At 48.1% G+C, this 19,230-nt stretch overlaps 5 protein-coding genes across 5 annotated transcripts; 3 read left to right on the forward strand and 2 right to left on the reverse strand.

Moving 5' to 3' along the window:
* Positions 1-272: 272 nt before the first annotated feature.
* FPRO_05910 (putative 40S ribosomal protein S5) lies at positions 273-1,071 on the forward strand (the record flags this gene model as incomplete). The annotated part of the gene is made up of 3 exons (XM_031229234.1): positions 273-412; positions 493-676; positions 754-1,071. The coding sequence occupies 3 exons, from the start codon at positions 273-275 to the stop codon at positions 1,069-1,071; spliced, it is 642 nt and encodes a 213-aa protein (XP_031079491.1).
* A 329-nt stretch (positions 1,072-1,400) lies between these two features.
* Positions 1,401-2,234, reverse strand: FPRO_05909 (uncharacterized protein; the record flags this gene model as incomplete). Its single annotated transcript, XM_031229235.1, has 1 exon — positions 1,401-2,234. The coding sequence occupies one exon, from the start codon at positions 2,232-2,234 to the stop codon at positions 1,401-1,403; it is 834 nt and encodes a 277-aa protein (XP_031079492.1).
* Positions 2,235-3,202: 968 nt separating this feature from the next.
* FPRO_05908 (uncharacterized protein) lies at positions 3,203-3,957 on the reverse strand (the record flags this gene model as incomplete). Its single annotated transcript, XM_031229236.1, has 2 exons — positions 3,203-3,686; positions 3,734-3,957. The coding sequence occupies 2 exons, from the start codon at positions 3,955-3,957 to the stop codon at positions 3,203-3,205; spliced, it is 708 nt and encodes a 235-aa protein (XP_031079493.1).
* A 3,307-nt stretch (positions 3,958-7,264) lies between these two features.
* Positions 7,265-13,407, forward strand: FPRO_05907 (related to dock180 protein; the record flags this gene model as incomplete). Its single annotated transcript, XM_031229237.1, has 2 exons — positions 7,265-12,782; positions 12,833-13,407. The coding sequence occupies 2 exons, from the start codon at positions 7,265-7,267 to the stop codon at positions 13,405-13,407; spliced, it is 6,093 nt and encodes a 2,030-aa protein (XP_031079494.1).
* A 4,045-nt stretch (positions 13,408-17,452) lies between these two features.
* Positions 17,453-18,560, forward strand: FPRO_05906 (uncharacterized protein; the record flags this gene model as incomplete). The annotated part of the gene is made up of 3 exons (XM_031229238.1): positions 17,453-17,544; positions 17,599-18,190; positions 18,303-18,560. 3 exons carry the CDS (start codon positions 17,453-17,455, stop codon positions 18,558-18,560), a joined length of 942 nt encoding a protein of 313 aa, XP_031079495.1.
* Between the last annotated feature and the right edge of the window lie 670 nt (positions 18,561-19,230).

The following is a 19,230-nucleotide window of genomic DNA, read 5'->3' on the forward strand; positions in this document are numbered from 1 at the left end:
GACACTGCGCGATTGGAAAGTGGAAAGAGCCACCCGAGATGTTGCAGGGCAGCCGAGCCCTAAGAAAAAAGAAGGTGCGACCCTGACCCGAGGTCAGTGGTTGCCCTGATTGGTTGCACTCGCCCCACCCTAAGCACATTCTGCCCTCCCATCGTCTCTCTCCAATCTCAGTTGCGCCCACATTGTAAACTTCGATTTCGAACTCCCTCCCACTTCGATCACAACTGTACTAACCGCAGCCCGTCAGTCCCGAGACCACTGCAACAGCCAAAATGTCTGACGCCGGCGAGATCGAGGTCGAGAACTCCGCCCTCTATGAGGTGCTCCCCAAGGATGTTGTCAAGGAGGTTGGCAATGTCAAGCTCTTCAACAAGTGGGACTACGATGTCGAGGTCCGCGACATCTCCCTGACGTACGTTTTGACTCTGAAGAAGTTATCTTGAAAAACTTCACTTGTGCGCGACGGGATGCTGACGGATGGCCTACGAATAGTGACTACATTTCCCTGCGAAACCCCGTCTACGTCACCCACACTGCTGGCCGTTATGCTACAAAGCGATTCCGCAAGGCCAACTGCCCCATCATTGAGCGATTGACCAACTCTCTGATGCACCACGGCCGCAACAACGGAAAGAAGCTTATGGCTGTCCGAATTGTTGCCCACGCCTTCGAGATCGTACGTCCAACCTAAGAAGCTCCCGAAGGGGGAAATGTTTTCTATTGGCCTTCACAGAGTGCTAACATCAAGGGTAGATCCACCTCATGACCGATCAGAACCCCATCCAGGTCGCTGTCGACGCCATCGTCAACTGCGGTCCTCGCGAAGACTCTACCCGAATTGGTTCCGCCGGTACCGTCCGACGACAAGCCGTTGATGTCTCTCCCCTCCGCCGAGTTAACCAGGCTATCTCTCTCCTCACCACTGGTGCTCGCGAGGCCTCTTTCCGCAACGTCAAGTCCATTGCTGAGTGCCTTGCTGAGGAGCTGATCAACGCTGCCAAGGGTTCCAGCAACTCTTATGCTATCAAGAAGAAGGACGAGTTGGAGCGTGTGGCCAAGAGCAACCGATAAAAGGTGCAACGGTGGTATCATGATTGGAAGGGTTGGCTTTGGCGCGTTCCGGCTTCTTTCCAGAATTGCATTTTGCGTTCATCGGGTCTGGGAACGCGGCTAGGGATTTTCTTAGGTGGCTCTAGATTCAATAAAAGTCGAGCTCCCTTAGAGGTGAATGAACTAAAATTCAATGTATAAGCAAAAGCTGTCTGTGTTCATAATTATATTGTTTTCCATGTTCGGCTTAACTGACTGTCTCGCCTCTGGAGAGAAACTCAACATTTTGTCGTTCCCTTTCAACTCGTTTGCAGTGGTATGATTGACTTGTTTTGGGGAATAGAAGGCAACTAATCTAGACGGGATATCTTCTCTGAAATCTCCAAGCGCTGAAACATACCAACATGAGGCATACCCTCTTCCCACCAGGTGCCCATCTCCTCATCTACTTCAAATCCCCATTTCTTCCAAAGCTGTACCACCTGCTTCTGCGCATGGACGCAGACGAGTCCTGACCACTGGGGAATCACCATGACGTCTCCGACTGGATTGAGATGTTCGAGGCCGACAACTTTGATGTTGGGATTGAAGTACGACGGGTGAGCTTTCAGCCAACTGAGCACTGTATTGACGAGAAGTCCAGAGATGCCATGTCCTCGGAACTCTTTGATCACTGCCAGTCGTCCTAGTTTTACATACGGCTCTTGGCCGTTATGAAATGTCGTCTCCCGGTCTTTGATATATGGCTTGATTCCCGACGATGCCTTCATCTTCTTGTGTCCATTCTGGTTACCATTATCGTCTTGGAGGATCCCATTCCAGTATTTGCCCCCTCTCTCTGGGTGTGGGTCGTGCGGAAACGGCACCAGTCTGATGGTTCCGATCGGTGTTGAGCGTGTCGAGCTCTTCCGAGGTTGTATCACATTTCCCTCTTCATCGCGAACTTCCAGCTCCTCGACCTTATTGACGCTGGCGTAGACGACCCAGTGGCACGAACGAGGATCATCGTCATCAACTTCGTTCTCGGCTGGAACATTTTGTTCCTTGACAAAGACTTGCTCGCGAACTTCCATGGCATCTAGGAAAGTTTGTGAGATCGACGATGGCTGCTCTTCGAGAGGCGCTCCACGTTTGTATCCGTCAAGCTTGCTAGGCTCGAGGAGACTGATGAACGGTGTCCCCATTTCGAGTGTTTCTTTGTTGTAGCTCCGTATATTCTTTGGTATGATTTGAAGGCAAAACTTGACCAACGTAGGGCTAAATTGTAAGATCGGTGAAGGTGGGAAATATGGGAAATGTCCCTGCCGCGTGGAAAAGAAATGATATGAATGCGTCGAGATAGCAGAATACCAACTAGATGGAAGGCGCAAGAGAAAAAAGGCAAGGTGTGTGATATAGGCACCTGTGAATTGCTACGGCTGGGTTCGGCTAATTTTCGAGCGTTATAATAAGAATAATAAATAAAAAAAACTGAGACCTCGATCTTAAAGATGGCGACGTGGTTGATAGTAATATCAGATACACCCATCAAATATGATGTCAATTCACAGCGCGGGGGTCATAGCAAAACCGAGCTACCTATGTACGGCGATTTAATCCTGCCTGAGTAGTTTCACTGATAACATCCATGGCTGAAAAACAAACGTGGATTATCGATTGGTTCAAAATGGAAAACGTAACGTGCATCTGCTCGCCACTCCAGGATATCTTGAATTGTGTGAGGGTTTTGCAGCCATTACCATCCAGAGAGGTCATCACCGCATTCTGTTGTTTTTGGGTGGACCCTACTTGAGCTTAACTAGCACGCAGAGGATCTACTTCGATGATACAAGGCCCACCCGTCTTTCGTGTGTCGTTCGCTGTGGAGAAGCTTTTTCGATAATTGTACATAATTCGATGCGTAGAAAGTGGTAAACAACCATCATATTAATACATAATAACAGGATCACCGATGATGCAAGATCTAGAAACCCGAATCACCCAGATGTGGTTATTGGGAATATGTACTCCTTTGAGAGGATATCCCTTATGCGAATACTGACTTAGGCTGTCGATTAACACATGTATATTAGGAATCTTGCAGGTTGGAGGCCTGAACCGTTGTCAATCCCTTTCAGCACGTCTCTTGCACACATAAGAATCTATGGGGGTGTTAGACAGCTGCCTTGTCTAGATTTGACTCGAAGCTTCCGTCCTTGAATGGGACGTTGGCACTGCCGAAGTCAGTGTTTGTCAAAGCTGTACGAGCCGCAGCGGTCAAACTCTCCCAGGCAACCAGCGGCTGCTGGCCACCTTGGTCGTTGGTAAAGATCATTTGGTGGTTAGTAGGCCAGATGGCAGTATATCCCACTAAAGGACTGTTTCCGGAGAATGTGCCAGACGTTCTCTTGTCATATCCTCCGTGTTGAGAAACTGCCATGCCAACAACTGTAGCACTTGTGCTTTCACCAGACAACCATATCACCGCGTTTTCCCAGTCGTGGCGATGTCCTAGTCCGGGAGAGGGTGAATCCTTTGGCATGTACCAAGAGTACATAATACCGTAGCGACCATTGTAAGTCCCGCCTCGTACGTAGACCTGGCCCGTACTGCTACTGCAACCTCCATTAGATGAGCCACTTGTGGCTAGGCCTCCACTAACAACCAGGTCAGCTCAGTTCGAGGACGTCTAAACTTAACATACCCAGTGTTTCCGTTACTATCAACCGCGGGAAAGGGCACACATCCGTTGAAGACCTTGAGGTAAGGCTTGTACTTCAGATAGAGTGAGCCAGCTGTATTGGATGGAACAGTTTGCGGAAACCCAACGACAGCATCGTGGTTAATAACAGCACGGCGCTCGATAGGTGATGCAAGGATACCTGAAGCAAGGGCAAAGCCCGACAGAAGTTGAGTAATGAGCACCATCTTGCTTGGGGTTGCTATCGGAAGTCAGTATTCAGCGGCAGACATAGGGGGGTAGGCATACTTGGAGGTGGACAATATATCAAGTACGTAGCGGTAGCTCTGGCCTGTTGATCAGAGACTCGGAGGTCAATCTTTCAGCTGGGAAACTGCCAGCTTATAAGTTGGCCGTTCTTGGACCTCCGCCTGAGATACTACGTTAAACCGCAGGGCCTATAATGGCACGAGGCTGTATGAGAACATTGAATTGGCGGATTATATAGAAATCCCCGGCCGTAGCGTGGACGTTGTGCTTTGGGCTGCCTTATTGGGAATTATGGCCGAAGGCATAGTCTTGGGGAGAAGCAGTGTGGGGGTTTGCTCTGATTATGAGGTAAACGGGCTATGGTGTTAGTTGTTAGTTGATTCAGTTAGGTGCTAGAGTAAGACTCAAGAATCGTTCAGAAGATAATTGAGTTACTATCCTCTTCTGCAAGTTGGAACGATTGCCCTGACATAAAATACGAAGTTACGGAGTAGAGGTCTCAAGGAGTGTTGTTATGGTGTATCTCTAAGGTGGTTGGTGACGACGATCAGAAGCCCGTGGTGTAGTAAAGCATCTGATTGGGGATAGATCAACTTGACGTGGTTGTCAGGTGGGTGTTTGCCCCCGGCGGTTCTCCTCTTAAGGACATGGGTCTTTATGTTATTCAATTGTCGACTGCCGATAACAGAGGAACTACCCGACGACTGCACTTAAACACCCCGGCATTTCCAATATGCAACTTTTTGTATTGGGATTAAAATTCGCTATTACATGTCCAATAGCATAATTTATATTTCTTTTAGTCCGAATAAACTCAAAGACTTTGAATCAACATAAGGCTGCACAGGTACTCGCACGTAAGGTCAATACTTCCATCAAGCTTGGATTATGAAATTGGGTCGGCAGTCATAAACCAACTGACATAGAAGAGCAAAAGCAGTACTCGGCCCCCATCCCCTGATAGCTACGGTCACATATATATGCCGTCACCATACAAGTGTGTAGAGCTCTGTATTACATGATTCAGCATCATGTAGTGTTAAAGGGTTTTGTTTAGACTGGTCTAGGGTAACCAAGTATATCAAAGTTGAGTATTTCCTTCCGCATATCACACATGCAATGAAGCTTCGATTTCGGTGTGGGACTCTCTAAATGGAGTCAAAAGCTTGATTCGCTGGAGTTTCAAGCTCTGTTGAAATTGTGTTTATTGACGTGATTAAGTTATTGCGAACACGTTGGTATCCCATATGGCAAAGACCGTTATGATTTGAATAGCCACTATCCTCGATTCACCGTGTTTGAATTAAAATGTGAAGACGAGCAGCTACTGAGTAAACATTTATAGCTCGTACCGATTTGACTAAGTTTTTAGGGTATGCAGCTATGAATGTTTCAGATGTTTCTGGTGGCACTGAATCCACGATCCCAAAGTCACGCCTCTTTGTAAACCATAAGCCACACATGCAGGATGAGGTTGACCGTAGTACATATCAGAGTTCTGGGCCTAACTAATGCAGGGTTGATGCAAGGATGTTATAAGCATTCTCACCACGGAACTCAGATCCGTGGGTTGTCTCAGAATTGGAGGCTTAAATTCCAGCATGGCAGGGTAGTTGTTCAATTTGGGTCATCGGGTTTCTCTCGAAGAGGGTGAAGTATCGATGTCTCTATACTACCGGAAATATGATTCCGTTTTATGTCCGGTCAGTTGGTTGCTGGCGGTTGGTTGACACTTTGAGGCTATCATGTAAGACAAGACATTCCTTTGATCAAAGTTGGTGGCTTGAATATGAATATCACACGATGCGCATTCTGGCTGTCGGGCAGGCAGTGGAACCCGACTAAAGCAAGGGCATCAAATCTGCACGATGATTCATACAGATGATAGACCAAGAGCTAGAGTTGGGAATGTTGATGCGAACCCTGCATATAGATGGAGATAGATACACAAGGTACTAGACGATTTGGACGTGGGCCGTCGATGAGAGTGGGTTATACTGGCATGAGCCAACTCGATGACCGGACACATTTCGCATTTCATCTGATCTGAGCATTTATCGTATTAGAATCTGCACGGACTCGCAGAAGCTTTCAGGTTACTGGGGATGTCGTCTCATTAATGTTACCTTGGTGGTGTGTAAGACAGCCCATGTGCAGTGTGAGCGAAATGGGCAAAGAGGGCTGCAGGTCTCCAGGGGAGCGGTATGTTAATGTTAATGGCTAATTCCGCCCCGTTTCTTTCCTTCGCGTCTAGAATCTCGAGTTACGTCTAATCCCCAAACTCATGGGTGTCGATCCACAACCTCATTAACTTGCAGCACATACCGCAGACACTAGTGGAGGCGGGATGGAATTGAGATTGGGCATGATCCCAGAGCTCAAAAAGCAATTATTCTTCACATCTGTTAGACAAGTACATTGAGTTCCATATATACAGTAAGAGATATGTTGGTACTGTTACAGACTTTGACTAGAGCCGGCGCATTTTGTCCCCTCCCGAGACCTGGAACGGTATATACTAGCCCAACTTTCTTGACTCTTTTAGCACATAACGATCCATCTCAATGTTGGTTTCATCACTTGCGCCATACCAGTAGCACTTTACCCTTTCAACCCAACAATAGCAACTCTCCCTTATTGTCCTATTCTCGTCTGGCAATTCTTTGACGTTCCTTTTGCCCTTCTTGGCGACCCTGTCTTGTCTATTCCATTTGCAGCCTACGCTCGAACCAACATCCATCCATATTCATCCCGCAAAAAGGCTGAGGCCACCCCTCGATCTAGAACCCTTGCCAAAACCCGCCGCAAGCTATTTCGCGTTTGCTCAGGGGGTTTGAATTTGATTTGAGCAACCTGCCAACCAAACTGAACAGCTCACTCGGCAACAACGCTCGCTTTGGATCAAACTCGGCGCATTCGAACACATATTCGCTACCTTGTGCCTGTGCCTACGCCTGTTCAACGCCATATCATATCCTGTCCTTCTCGGAACTGCGCTGCAGGGACAAATTCCAAGATCCATGAGCCCGCGATTGGTCGACGGGGCACACGTTTAACGACAGCTCCTGGCACTGCGCTCCGATATATGAATTCTTGATGAGTTCAGTAGTGCAACAAAGACCAACCGCCGTACTCATAAACTCCTGACCCGACCTTTTCTCGAACCGTTAAAGCTTATACCCACCTCTCGCCGTTGCCGACCCCCAGCTGCGAAACCTCCAACTACGCCAGCTCTGGCGGCTGTAAACTCTTCGATAAAGCTGCACCAGTCCCCTACGATATTCAATGCCCTGGCAGCCTCTTCCCCGCATCGCGTTCGCCGTCGCGACCTACCCTTTCCCAGCTTCGAGTCCCGCCGACCTTCCGCTTGAGATTGGTGATGAGCTCTACATTATCGAAGAGACACCAGACGGTAACTGGCTGCGCGGCTACCTCGTAGCGCCTCCCAGTCTTCTGGCTGGTCTGACTTCTGTCAAGGGCCAGACACTCGAGGCGCGCGTGTTCAGCGGAATTTTCCCACGAAGCTGTGTTGAGGTTCGCGAGATGCTAGGAGAGCCCGAAGAGGGCGACGAAAACGACGATGCAGCAAGTGATGGCCCAGCTTTGGATGGTGATATGCCTCGTGCGAGCGATAGTGCCAAAAGTGGTGTAACGAACGTTTCAACGCGCAAGAGCCGAAAAGATGGAAATAGGTCAACGATCTCGAGCAAAGGCAGAACACCCTTCAGGGAGCTTCACAATGGCACTTTGGGAAGTCTATCAATACCCGTGGATAGAGATCCCAACGCTCCACGCCCTGCTGCACCCGTACCAATGCTCAAGATTGGAGACGAGACACCAACTTCGCTATCAGAACCCTTAATAGACGAGATAGCCTCATGTCTTCGAGAATGGCATTCCACTAATCTCCATGAACTCCTGCTCTCCCGACAATATAGCCGACTGGATCAGCTTTCTCAACTTATTACAGGCCTCAACTTACATCGGCAACAGTTTCTGTATAACGTTCTTACTGCACACGAATACGATCGTTTACGTGAAAGGACTGTCTGGGACTTGGTCAGGGTGAATAAATTATGTGGAGGTGAAGTTATTGTGCGAGATCCTGAAGCTCGGGGAAGGGTCTTGACAGCCGACGATTGTATTGTCAAAGTCACCAAGTTGCAGTCTGTGATGAGTCTATTGGATGAACCCCCACAGTCCCTTGTCGAATTGACTGCTCTACACCATCTCATGGTCGATATTAAGGGCTTCGCCGGTGCCTCGATTGAAGAGACCTCACTGGTTTTTTACCTCGTCAGCAAACCTCAATATGGTCAGCCCACTACTCTTTCAGAAGGGTTTACAGTAAAAATCCCTGCCGGGGGTACAATCGTCAACCTGGCCAAGCATGCACAGACGAAGACTCTTTTCACAGATTTATCCTCACAAGACGTGGGCGATGTTCCTTCAGCAGAAACAGAACTCTTCCTGGTTGTCAAAGTGCTAGCATCTCAGCAGATTATACCCTCTCAGCCTCTCTCGCGCTCAGGTACCGGCCCAACGGCTCCATACTCGAGGGACCACATGAAACCGACATCTTCAGGCGGAATGAAGTCAACGAGGCGGAGTCTCATGTGGGGTGGTAAGAGCTCAAGATCTGGCATTTCAAGAGGGTCACCTGTGACGCGGATGGATGCCGTTGCCGAGCAAAATGATGAACGGCTTTCAACAAGCGGCGCCGAAAGTCGAGAAGGCACTGGACCTCCAAGTACAGCAGGCTCAAAAACTGGCAGCCCCCCAGATGGAGTGCAGATTGCAGATCGCACAATCGGTCTTGGCGTTCTCCGATTAAATCCAATCATGAAGCAAGATGACGAGGTCGAACATCTTATTAATATCTGGTCGACATCTTCGAGGCATGCAGGTGAAAAGGACGCCGGTGATGATTGGGATCCGCTGGTCAAGGAATTATTGGACAGCCCTTCTGGACACTACGAAAAGTCCCGAAGGGGTGAGCGATTGCAGCTTCAGCTCAAGAGTTTTAATCACTCCGACGCTGACATCCTCATAAAATCCACTCCAACGATGCTCTCAGGCGTGACGAAGACAAGCAAGATGGGATTCTCCGGAGCACCCACCAGACCTCGCTCTGACATCTACTTCACCTTAACTGACGCTGCCCTGGGAAAACACAACCTTCTGTCTCGATTTGGTGGTAGCCCAACGGCCATGCCCTCTAGTGTTCATGGAAACAACCTCCAGATAACACTCGAGGTTAGAAAGACCTCCGGAGAGCGGATTGAGAACTGCATTTTTGCCTCCTCCAATACAGAAGCCTTGAGCACATTCAAATCGATAGCTACGGAAAGAGGAGAGCCCTGGAATCAGACACTGCGTCTTGCTCTGGCCCCTAACGAAGTCCCACAAGCTCATGTTGTCATGTTTGTTTCCGATATGCCCAACCCCCCATTTGCCATTGGCCACATGCCATTATGGGACCAGGGGGCATTCATAAGGGATGGTTTACACGGTCTGCTGCTTTATAAGATAGATGAGCATACCTCTACCGCACAACCTGGGCCAACTGGAAAGGGCGGGTATCTGTCGCTATCGTGGACCCCGCAAGGCAAAGATGACCATCCTGCGGAAGTTACTGGCCCCCTCGCTGTGCTCCGTATCGATACCTATCTTTGCAGCACAAGGTTCTCACAGGACAGAGTGATCTTAGGGCTTTTGAAGTGGCGAGATCTTCAGCGAGAGGAGGTTCCAGGTGTGCTTAGGCAGCTCATTTTTGTTCCTGAAATCGAAGTAGTCAAGCTGCTCAACGATGTGCTTGATGGTCTATTCGGAATCCTCGTGGAGTACTCCGGAAGCCATGAATTTGAGGATCTTGTCTTCACTGCCTTGGTCAGAGTATTAGGCATTGTACATGACCGAAGATTCAACCTAGGCCCATTGGTTGATCAGTATGCTGAGAACCAGTTCAACTACCCCTTTGCGACTCCCTGTCTCATGCGATCTTTTACAAGACTCCTTCAAAGTCCAACAGAGCCCGAGACCGCCCGAAAGCTGCGTGCTACTTTCAAGGTTGTCAGGCACATCCTTAAATTTATCACACATGCTCGAACCCAGCAGAAGGAGAAAGAAGCTGGCATTGGTATCACATCCAACACCACCGGTTTTACACGCGAGCTCCGCGCCATCTTTAAGGCTCTTGACGCGATGATGCGTAACTCTACCCCTGCACTTGTTGGAACCCAGACGCTCGCCGTCCAGCATTTCCACACATGGCTACCAGAACTTGCTGGGTTGCTGACCACAGAGGAAATATTGCATATTGCCATTGACTTTATGGACTCGTGCACGGATGTCAAGGGCAAACTTGTTCTGTATAAGCTTGTCCTGATTATCAATTATGGCAAACTGGACTTATTTGCTCACCCTGACCAAAAATTAGCCCTCAGCACCAACACCGTTCGATGGATCACTCCTCACTGGGGTCATTCTGAAGAGGTGACCGACCAATGGAGAGACCAGATCCGTCTATGCTGTTCCATATTGGCGAGCCAGATCGACTATCTCGGCTCAGAAATTCCGGACCACATTCCAAAAATAATCGATTCTTACCTGGCGGTTCTTGCTGCTCCCCGCAAGCCGAAAGACCGCCTTTCTCTTCTTTTCCCATCGTCCTACCCTTTCCCTACTAAACCTGTTAATGAAGACCTTCAGTTCGATGAAGCATTGGTCGAGCTTTCTGCTATTTTGTCCGCAATATCTAATTCACCCTCAGGCATGCAACTGGAGCTTGCTGAGGACGACTTGACTACTCTTTTAGAGAATCTTCTTAGGGTACACATGAGCATACTGAAGGGAGAAGCATATCCCCTGGGCTGGTTGAGTGTCCACATTCATCATCACAAATCGACTATGCGGACCCTAGAGTATCTCGCTGGTACAATGCTAGAAGCTTTCCTTCCCGACCCAGAGGAAGCAGAGAGCTTTAATACTGAGCTATGGAAGCTCTTCTTTACCACACTCCTTAAACTCGTGGGCAGTACGTCTCTCGCGTTAGAGACGTTCCCGGAGCAGAAGCGAAGAGCAGTGTGGAAGATTGCGGGGGATGTTCGAGAACATGGTGCTGAGCTCCTTCGTCGCACTTGGGAGGCGATCGGTTGGGAGACTACCCCCGATGAACGAAGCCGATACAATCTCTCAAAGATGGGAGGGTATCAAGTTCAATATGTCCCGGCACTTGTTGGTCCTATCGTCGAGTTGTGCCTCAGCGTGCATGAAGGTCTTCGAAGAATGGCTGTCGAAGTGCTACAGACTATGATTGTCAGCGAATGGACACTGAGCGAGGATCTATCCATCATTCAGACAGAGACAATCGATCGATTGGATCTGTTCTTCAAGGAGAAGCCTTTGACTGAGAGCATCCTTCAGAAACTGTTCATATCCGAGCTACTTGAACGTTTTGAGCCCCTGGCAGAAATTCCCGACGAACCGCTCTATACAACTCTACGCGAGTTCGTTGGAACTATAGATGAGTTTCTCGACCTCCTGGTTGCAGTCCACAGTAGTGAGGATCCTGGCGAAGCAACACATCTCATTAATCGTTTGCGGCTCATGGAATTCCTTCGCGATATGCAAAAGGAGGAGATCTTTGTTCGCTATGTGCACCAGCTTGCAGACCTGCAAGCCGAATCGCGGAACCACACAGAAGCTGGTTTGGCCCTACGGCTGCATGCTGATCTGTATGAGTGGGATCCCGCTAGCCAGACGCCGGCTCTGCCCGACCCGGAATTTCCGGCACAGTCTCAGTTTGAGCGAAAAGAGAGACTCTACTTCGACATGATCAAATACTTTGAAGAGGGAGAGTCATGGAGCCATGCTTTGGCAGCATATAAAGAACTACAAGCACAGTACGAGACCAACGTCTTCGATTTTTCCAAGCTGGCCAGGACTGAACGAGCAATCGCAACGATATATGAGACCATCTCCAAAAGTGACAAACTCGTCCCTAAATACTTCAAGGTTGTCTATAAGGGGCTTGGATTCCATGCTAACCTTAGAGACAAGGAGTATATATACGAGGGATCTCCAAGCGAACGCGCTTCCGCTTTTACAGACCGCATGCAAGAGCAGTATCCAGCTGCTCAAATTGTCACTGGGGGTGATGTTGAAGATGTTGAAGGCCAGTTCCTGGTTATCTCAGCTGTCACTCCTCATCGCGACCTCAACCACCAGGTTTTCCAGCGCGCTCGGGTGCCACAAGTAATTCGGGATTTTCTTTTATCATCTCATCCTCAGACCTTTTCTATCTCCACACGACGCAATACAAATGGCCCTGTCAAGGAGCACTCTGCTGAGAAACTTGTTTTCACAACTGCTGATGCTTTCCCTACAATACTTCGTCGTAGCGAAGTTGTTGACATGGAGGAAGTCAGACTCAATGCCCACGAGACAGCCTTGGAGCGGATTGTCCGCAAAACCCAAGAAATGACTGCCCTTGAGCATCGAGTTGCTGATGGTAACGGGGATCATGCTCAGCTTCTTCTCGACGCAGTCAGCGTTTCTGTCGACCCAACTTCTGAGAGTAGTGTAGCCTGTTACCGCCAACTGCTGCCAGAACCCAAGGAAGTTAACGATGACACTGAAGATGATGAGGACCAGGAAGCATCAGAGGCAGAACTGACACCCCAAGACAGCGCTATCAAGATGGCACTCGTGGACCATGCTATCATGATTAAGAGGTGCCTTGCCATGTTCGCCCGAAGTCCCAATGAAATTCTCAACAGTAGACATGAGGAGCTTCATAGGTGTAAGTTAGCCTTTAACAGCAGGTTGGTTCATACAACTAATTTATTATAGTCTTTGAGAGTACATTTGCGTCGGAAATCGCACACTTCATGCCTCCTCAGCCCCAACGCGAAACGGTTACGACACCTTCTCCTACTTGGAGACGATTGTCCCGTTCTTCTGAAGCCAGCCCCAAACATAAGAATATTGGGGTTTCGGTGAACGGCGTTACCACAGAAGAAGCGTCAGTCATTAGGCCCGTCTCCAAACGAGGCACACGACTCAGTTTCCTTGGTGGTAGCAAGAAGAAAGAACCCGAGTTGCCAACTGAGCCTGAGGAACCTGCTGTTGATATTGAAACAGCGAGCAACCTGAGCCGCTCTTTGAGCCGAAGTCAAAGCAAAGAACAAAACCGTCGGCATAGCTTTTTCCGCGCTCAATCTCACGACGAGAAGCATCCTGAGTCTCCGGGAGGGCTTAGCAGCCGAGGGAGTTTCGACCAGCAATTCGGCGGCGGCAACGAAAGGGCTGTCGAGAACAAGATCCCTAGCAAGAAGGGCAGTGTCCGCAAGAGATTTAGCATGCTCAAGCTTGGCCGCAAGGGCAGCAAAGGCAATGGCATGATGGGAAGTCTGGACGAGGAGTAGGACTACTTCCGGGCTTATTTTGGCCGCTACAACGTAGGGTTCGACGATAAGGCGTCCCGGCACTGAGGACAAGACTCTCCGAACACCGATAGAAGCATGAACGGACTGACCTATGGAGGTTCCCTTTATACCCTTCCTTTGTATTTCTGGTTCTTTTATGAATGTTGTCCTACCCGAAAAGGGAGCTAGAGGGAAAGAAGATGTATATTCACAAGTAGAGCACCCATGGTTGGATCACCTTGGGAACAGAGACGACTTGTGAACCAGGGAGAAAGGATGGATATACAATGTGCTGATACCTCACTGCTCTCCTGACTACAAGCAGAGAGGAGCTCTTTTCTTTTTATATTTTGTTATCTTCTGGCTTATTTCCCTCACTGATGTTGCCTGCATCGCCACAAAAGACCTCTTCGCATTCATTTGTTTCTTTACTTTTCGCAGGCTATTTCCGTCATGTAAGCTTGGTGTTATGGATACCTAGGATGTTATTTATGCCTAGTTATGGCAGGCCATAGGGAACTGTGTGTGTTTGCGTGCTTGCAGCACACGTACAATTTACGTTTAGAGCCTATGAGGCATCAAGACTTGATAATTCATTCTACTGCGTCTTGTGTGAAAAGCCTGGGCCCCTGGCTTAGGTTTATGTATAGAAAATTTATCTTGATAGAATGATGTCTTTATGACAATGACTCGTTCGAGGCACAACAATCAATACAGTTGCGATTTTCTTGTTAAATACTGACTAAGTCAGGACACATATCAGTTGCTCACACCAATCCTGTTATGGAGCACAGTTTGTCTTCAAATAGACGACATTAGGTTTCCTGGCCTGTAGCTGTCACCTTCCTCGGTTTCCCAGGATATATCTCGCCCCTTGCCATGAAGTAAACAGTCGTATGTTAGTCGTATGTTAGTCGTATGGTGCTCTGTCATCCCTAAACCATCAAGCATAACCTCTCATTCGGAGAGAGATAGTTAACCTTCTTCGGAGGACTTCAGCGCAAACAAATGCGAAACAAGTGTTCGACGCCCATTGTCTTGGTAAACTCGTCGCTGTTCCTCCGAACCCCAAGCCTCCGAGATCTGCTGCTTTCGAATAACGCTAGCACTCTTGAGGGTATCTCCTTGTCCGACCTGTCTCATATACAAAGCTGGTGCTACGATGCACACACTGTGCAGGTTGTGATACAAGTCTCCTTCGTAAGGTGGAAGGTCAAGTTACCGCAGGTTGAATCCCTTCCTATTCTGCAGTACGTTCTTGCAGTCAAACCACATGAGTGAATCAGCGAACCTAAGCATTGGATGGAGTTCTCCACCAACACTGGCGGGAAAGGAATTTATGTCCAAATAGAAGTGGTGGGTTGAGATTTGTAATTTTTTATATAATCTAATGGCGGGATACACAACAACGCCGATGAGGTCCTGGTAGCAATTGTGAAGATTATCCTCCCGGGAGAAAATCCTCAGCATGTCGGAAAGTTGTACAACTATCTCCTTAGCTTTTCTTTGGCGAACTGGAAAAAACTGGGGATAAATGAGAAGAGGTTGTATGCTTCAGCAGTCCATGTTCTCACTGTGAAATGGTCTGCACAAGGCTCGTGTTAGCGGTCTCGAGTTGTATGCACGCATGTCTCCATAGCTGCTTTGACATAACCCTATTGGGTTCAGCTGAGGCTCGCATGTGGTTTTCGATAAAATTGATAGTCTATATACTGTGTGGTATGGCATCGTAGAGAAAAGACTGGAAGACCTTAACATGAAGATGTCTCATAATCACAGATGTGACGATGTCCTCGTCAGTCTCTGGGAAATTCAGACCGTCAATCAGATCCGGGTATTTTCTGAGAAATCTCGCAAGTCTATCAGCATCGAGTATGTGCCTCTTCGCATGGGTCAAGAAAGCATGAGCATCATCATCACAGTCCTCCAGCCAGGTTTTCATGAGCTTCTGTACCCAGTCCTGAATTTGTTCAATAAGAGCATCATAATCCTCAACTTAAGATTAGCATTTGCAAAAAAAGGCGTGTAGTTACTTGAAAACGGATCTCGTACCTGCGCAACCTCAGGTGTCAGATCCTTGCGGTAGGTCTGGAGACTGAATATGTGGGACTGCGCATCGTTGAGGGTCTCTGAGTACACGGTTCTACTCGGTCAGCTCTTTGGTCTTGCTTGCCAGGGCCATGTGGGAGCTCAATTTATGCTCCATGCTCATGACTTTCTTCGTAAGCCTGTTTGTCTCTTCTCGGCAATCTGATTGTTCTCAGTGGGTACGGATAGCCTTTGTAGGAGACCTTCGACAAGGCGAAGTTGGGGGTTTTCCTCTGGACCGGTGTTAGAGTGATGAATGAAACTGAGTGTTTTCGAATCATAATGTGAACCAAGTGAGCCAGCCTTTTCAGTCGTGGAGCATGGTTCAGTTGTTCGCAGCAACTGCGGCTCAGCCTCGCCGAAACTGCTAAGGATATTGAAGATTTCTCTAGAGTGATGGGATTCTTCTAGAGTATGTTGAGACGGGCTATTTCGAACTTCAATATCTCGCTCGTAGTGCTCATGAGTCTTGGTTGTGTTAAGGCTTCCAGCGTCCCAGCTGCTGGGCATGACCCCAGATGACATGTTTAGAAGTTCCTTCTCTGGTGAAAGTGGTATGCGTTGCCCTTCTCTCTGGCTGTGGTTTTGCATAGTGGAAATTTCAGAGCCTGGGTTGACCTTAGGCACGCAATCAATCCCTTCCTCGGCGATTGCTTTAAGCCTGATCGTTTTTACGAATTCGTTTGTAGGGGGGGAGTCAAGCGCAAAGTCAGGCCTGAGTAGAATGATAAAAATGAGATGTTGTGTTGAATTGTGTTTCTGATCAGAATAATTGTAATGTACATAAATGAAGAAGTAACTAGAATAAAGTCATGAAAAACCCCTAATTGAGCGGCATCAGCTGGATGTGTACTACATAGTTACAGCAAGCAAACGTGCGGAAGTGCAGTTTAGGGGAGGAAAGAAAACCCAGGACCTTTGTCCTAAATCTCGAAAAGATTTAGGTTACTTGATATAACTCTAGCCTAGGTTCAAGATACTGTTTTGCCAAGTTTAATTTTGATCTTTCTATCAATGCCGATGATTTCTTGCTCCTCGAGGGCAGTGTAAAAGAAAGAGTGAGAAGGCGAGGCGCTTTAGTTTTCGGGTGCCTGCAGACTCCAGTACCTAGATACAACAGAAGCCAAACCTCTGTAATTGACGTTAGCAGCCACAAACAGCGTTCGTTCAGCTACAATTGATCAGAATGTTCGCATTTAATCTGACTGGCGTTATTCGATTGCTCAATTGCTTCACATCATGTTTTGATCTCCCTTGTTTCTATATAAGAAACCTTGATACAGTTCCCTGGAGTTTCATGAAAACGACATTCTCTCTTTGGTGATATCTTCAAGCACTTTATGGATCCAAAGCGGGGCAGGATGCTCGCCGCTGGCAGATGTCAGTCGGCTAAACCGTCATATTAGATACGATAAAGAGTAGTGAGACTAATGAAATAGATCCGATGCTTTTTCAAGTCGCATGAAACTCTGCATCGTATCGCCAAACGGGCATGGTCTGAGTCTTTCTTATTAGAAGTGGAGTGAAGTACAAACCTTTAAACCAACCCCCACAGAGTGATCAGCGAAACCCCTGTTACACCCCTGCCGAGTGTGGCACACCAAACGGATACACGCTCAGCCGCATCTGTATCTGATGGAACTAATGCTTTAGTGGCTGCTCTGTGTTAACGTCCATGCACGTCTGCCTCTGACCGCCCAGGTCAACATACCTACTGCCAGCTTTCTAAGGATAGTATACTTCTGGTAGAGTACCGAAGCTGAATTTGTGGCCAGTCGTTTATTACCATGATGGAACAAGAGAGACATTGCGAGATTTAACAGCCCACTCGCTTAATACGCGAACAACTGCCTCTCATTACTCAAGCCGAGTACCGTATTCTGGAAAAGAAGGCAAACACTGTGACCCAACGTCCTGCCATTGGAATTAAGTCAAACTTCAAGTCGTGATGGCTGAAATGCCGGAGTGTAAGACCCTTAAAGACACTGCTAAATATGAAATCGAAAGCCAGCAGCAACAAACAAGACTTATATACCTAGGGTTCAAGCTGTAAGTGTCAAAACATTCATAAAATAAGCAGCTGGATGGCTCATACCTTCAAAGGGACTTAGACCTTTCCACACAGGCTGTTGGCCACAATACAAGTGCCGAGGGTGTACGAAGCGGCCGAAATACCGATGAACTTGTTACCGACTTGATTGCCCAGCTTGTTGAGCATCTCATGTACACCTTACGTGAGAAGCTCGGCAGTGGTCTTGTCAACAGCACTCCTTTGCAATTTTTCATCACCGTACCAGCTATTTGGAGCGACTTAGCGAAGGAAAAGACTATGAAGGCATCAGACGTTCATAAAATATTTGAGCCTGTGGTGCTTGAGGTCATTAGATTGGTAAAGGATCAGATCACAGCAGGCAACGTGCCCGTTCAAGCCATTCTTCTGGTAGGCGGTTTTGGGTCCTCAAATTACCTCAAGGAGCGACTTCGAGCTGCCATAGATAGCTCTGTACGGATATTGCAGCCCCCCAATGCATGGCAGGCTATTGTACAGGGAGCAGTGCTCAAAGGACTTGCTCTTTCATCTCCAGACTCCACAGTGGTCAAAGTGGAAAACCGCAAGGCCCGAAAACACTATGGCACTGAATGGAGTGTTCGTTGGGATGAAAAGTCACCGAAATCTAAAGAGCGAAAGATATTGGTGCGGTCTCGACGGCTGCTACAAAGTCCGAGTCATGGAGTGGTTCATTACGAGAGTAGGTTGACAGACGCCATTTCACTTAGCAAATCCAACCAAACTGACATCACAATAGGGTTCGACAGTATCTGAGAACGAGCCATATATCGCCGCATTTGTATGGACAAATCCTGTTAGTAAAGGACGCATTCGAACGGTCAGGATGACTATATACAATGACCCTTTGTCTCGAGATGCTCCATTGTCCCGCAACGACAATGTCGGGATTCTCTCAATCGTTGAAGCAGACGTCAATCATATTCCGGAGAATCAGCTACGTCGCAGAAAGGGATGCGATGGCCAATGGTACTACGAGCTGAACTGTAAGATCTAGGCTGTGTATACCTCCGCATCCACTAGTGACACTCTGATCTACCAAAGTAAGTTTCTTTAGGGCAATTTTGTGTGCTTTATGTTAACTGTTCTGACAGGCCAGCGCTCTAGCACTGTGTCATGTGAATATGTTTAAAGCCATCTATATGCTCACGGTGATTCTTGTATCTGCGAGTCTCAAGCCGTAAGCAAGGTAATGATATCCATATTTGGACCAAACTTTGGTGGCTCTGGCACAGGTTGTTGGATAAAATGTGCCAAGCTGATCTAGTTCACATATTAAAAGAAGAGTGATTACCAGTCGGTAGCACACTTCTCGTCACTGCGCTTGTGATCTACTGTACCTACCTCAGGACCTTACCTAGGTAAGGCACGCGACCATACCTATACCGCCCCAGGGGGTGGGTGCATCGGCATAAGATGGCTTGAGAAGGCGGGGGGCCACATGGGATCCATGTTATAACCTTAATACGGCACGCACATGGGTTGGGGCCTAAGGGTCTAAGGATGGTGTGTCGAATTCGTGGTCGTGAATGGCTTCAATTGCCCTCCGATGAAGCCTAACAGGTTGCCCTTTGCTTTAACCCACTGCAGGCTTCTCGGGCCAATGCGGTGTAAAGATGGCCTTCAGCTACGGAACTGACTTCCAAGACACCAGTTTTTCTTTCTTT

The sequence above is a fragment of the Fusarium proliferatum genome (genome assembly GCF_900067095.1).
Source record: "Fusarium proliferatum ET1 genome assembly, contig: FPRO_scaffold003, whole genome shotgun sequence".
Lineage (NCBI taxonomy): Eukaryota > Fungi > Ascomycota > Sordariomycetes > Hypocreales > Nectriaceae > Fusarium > Fusarium proliferatum.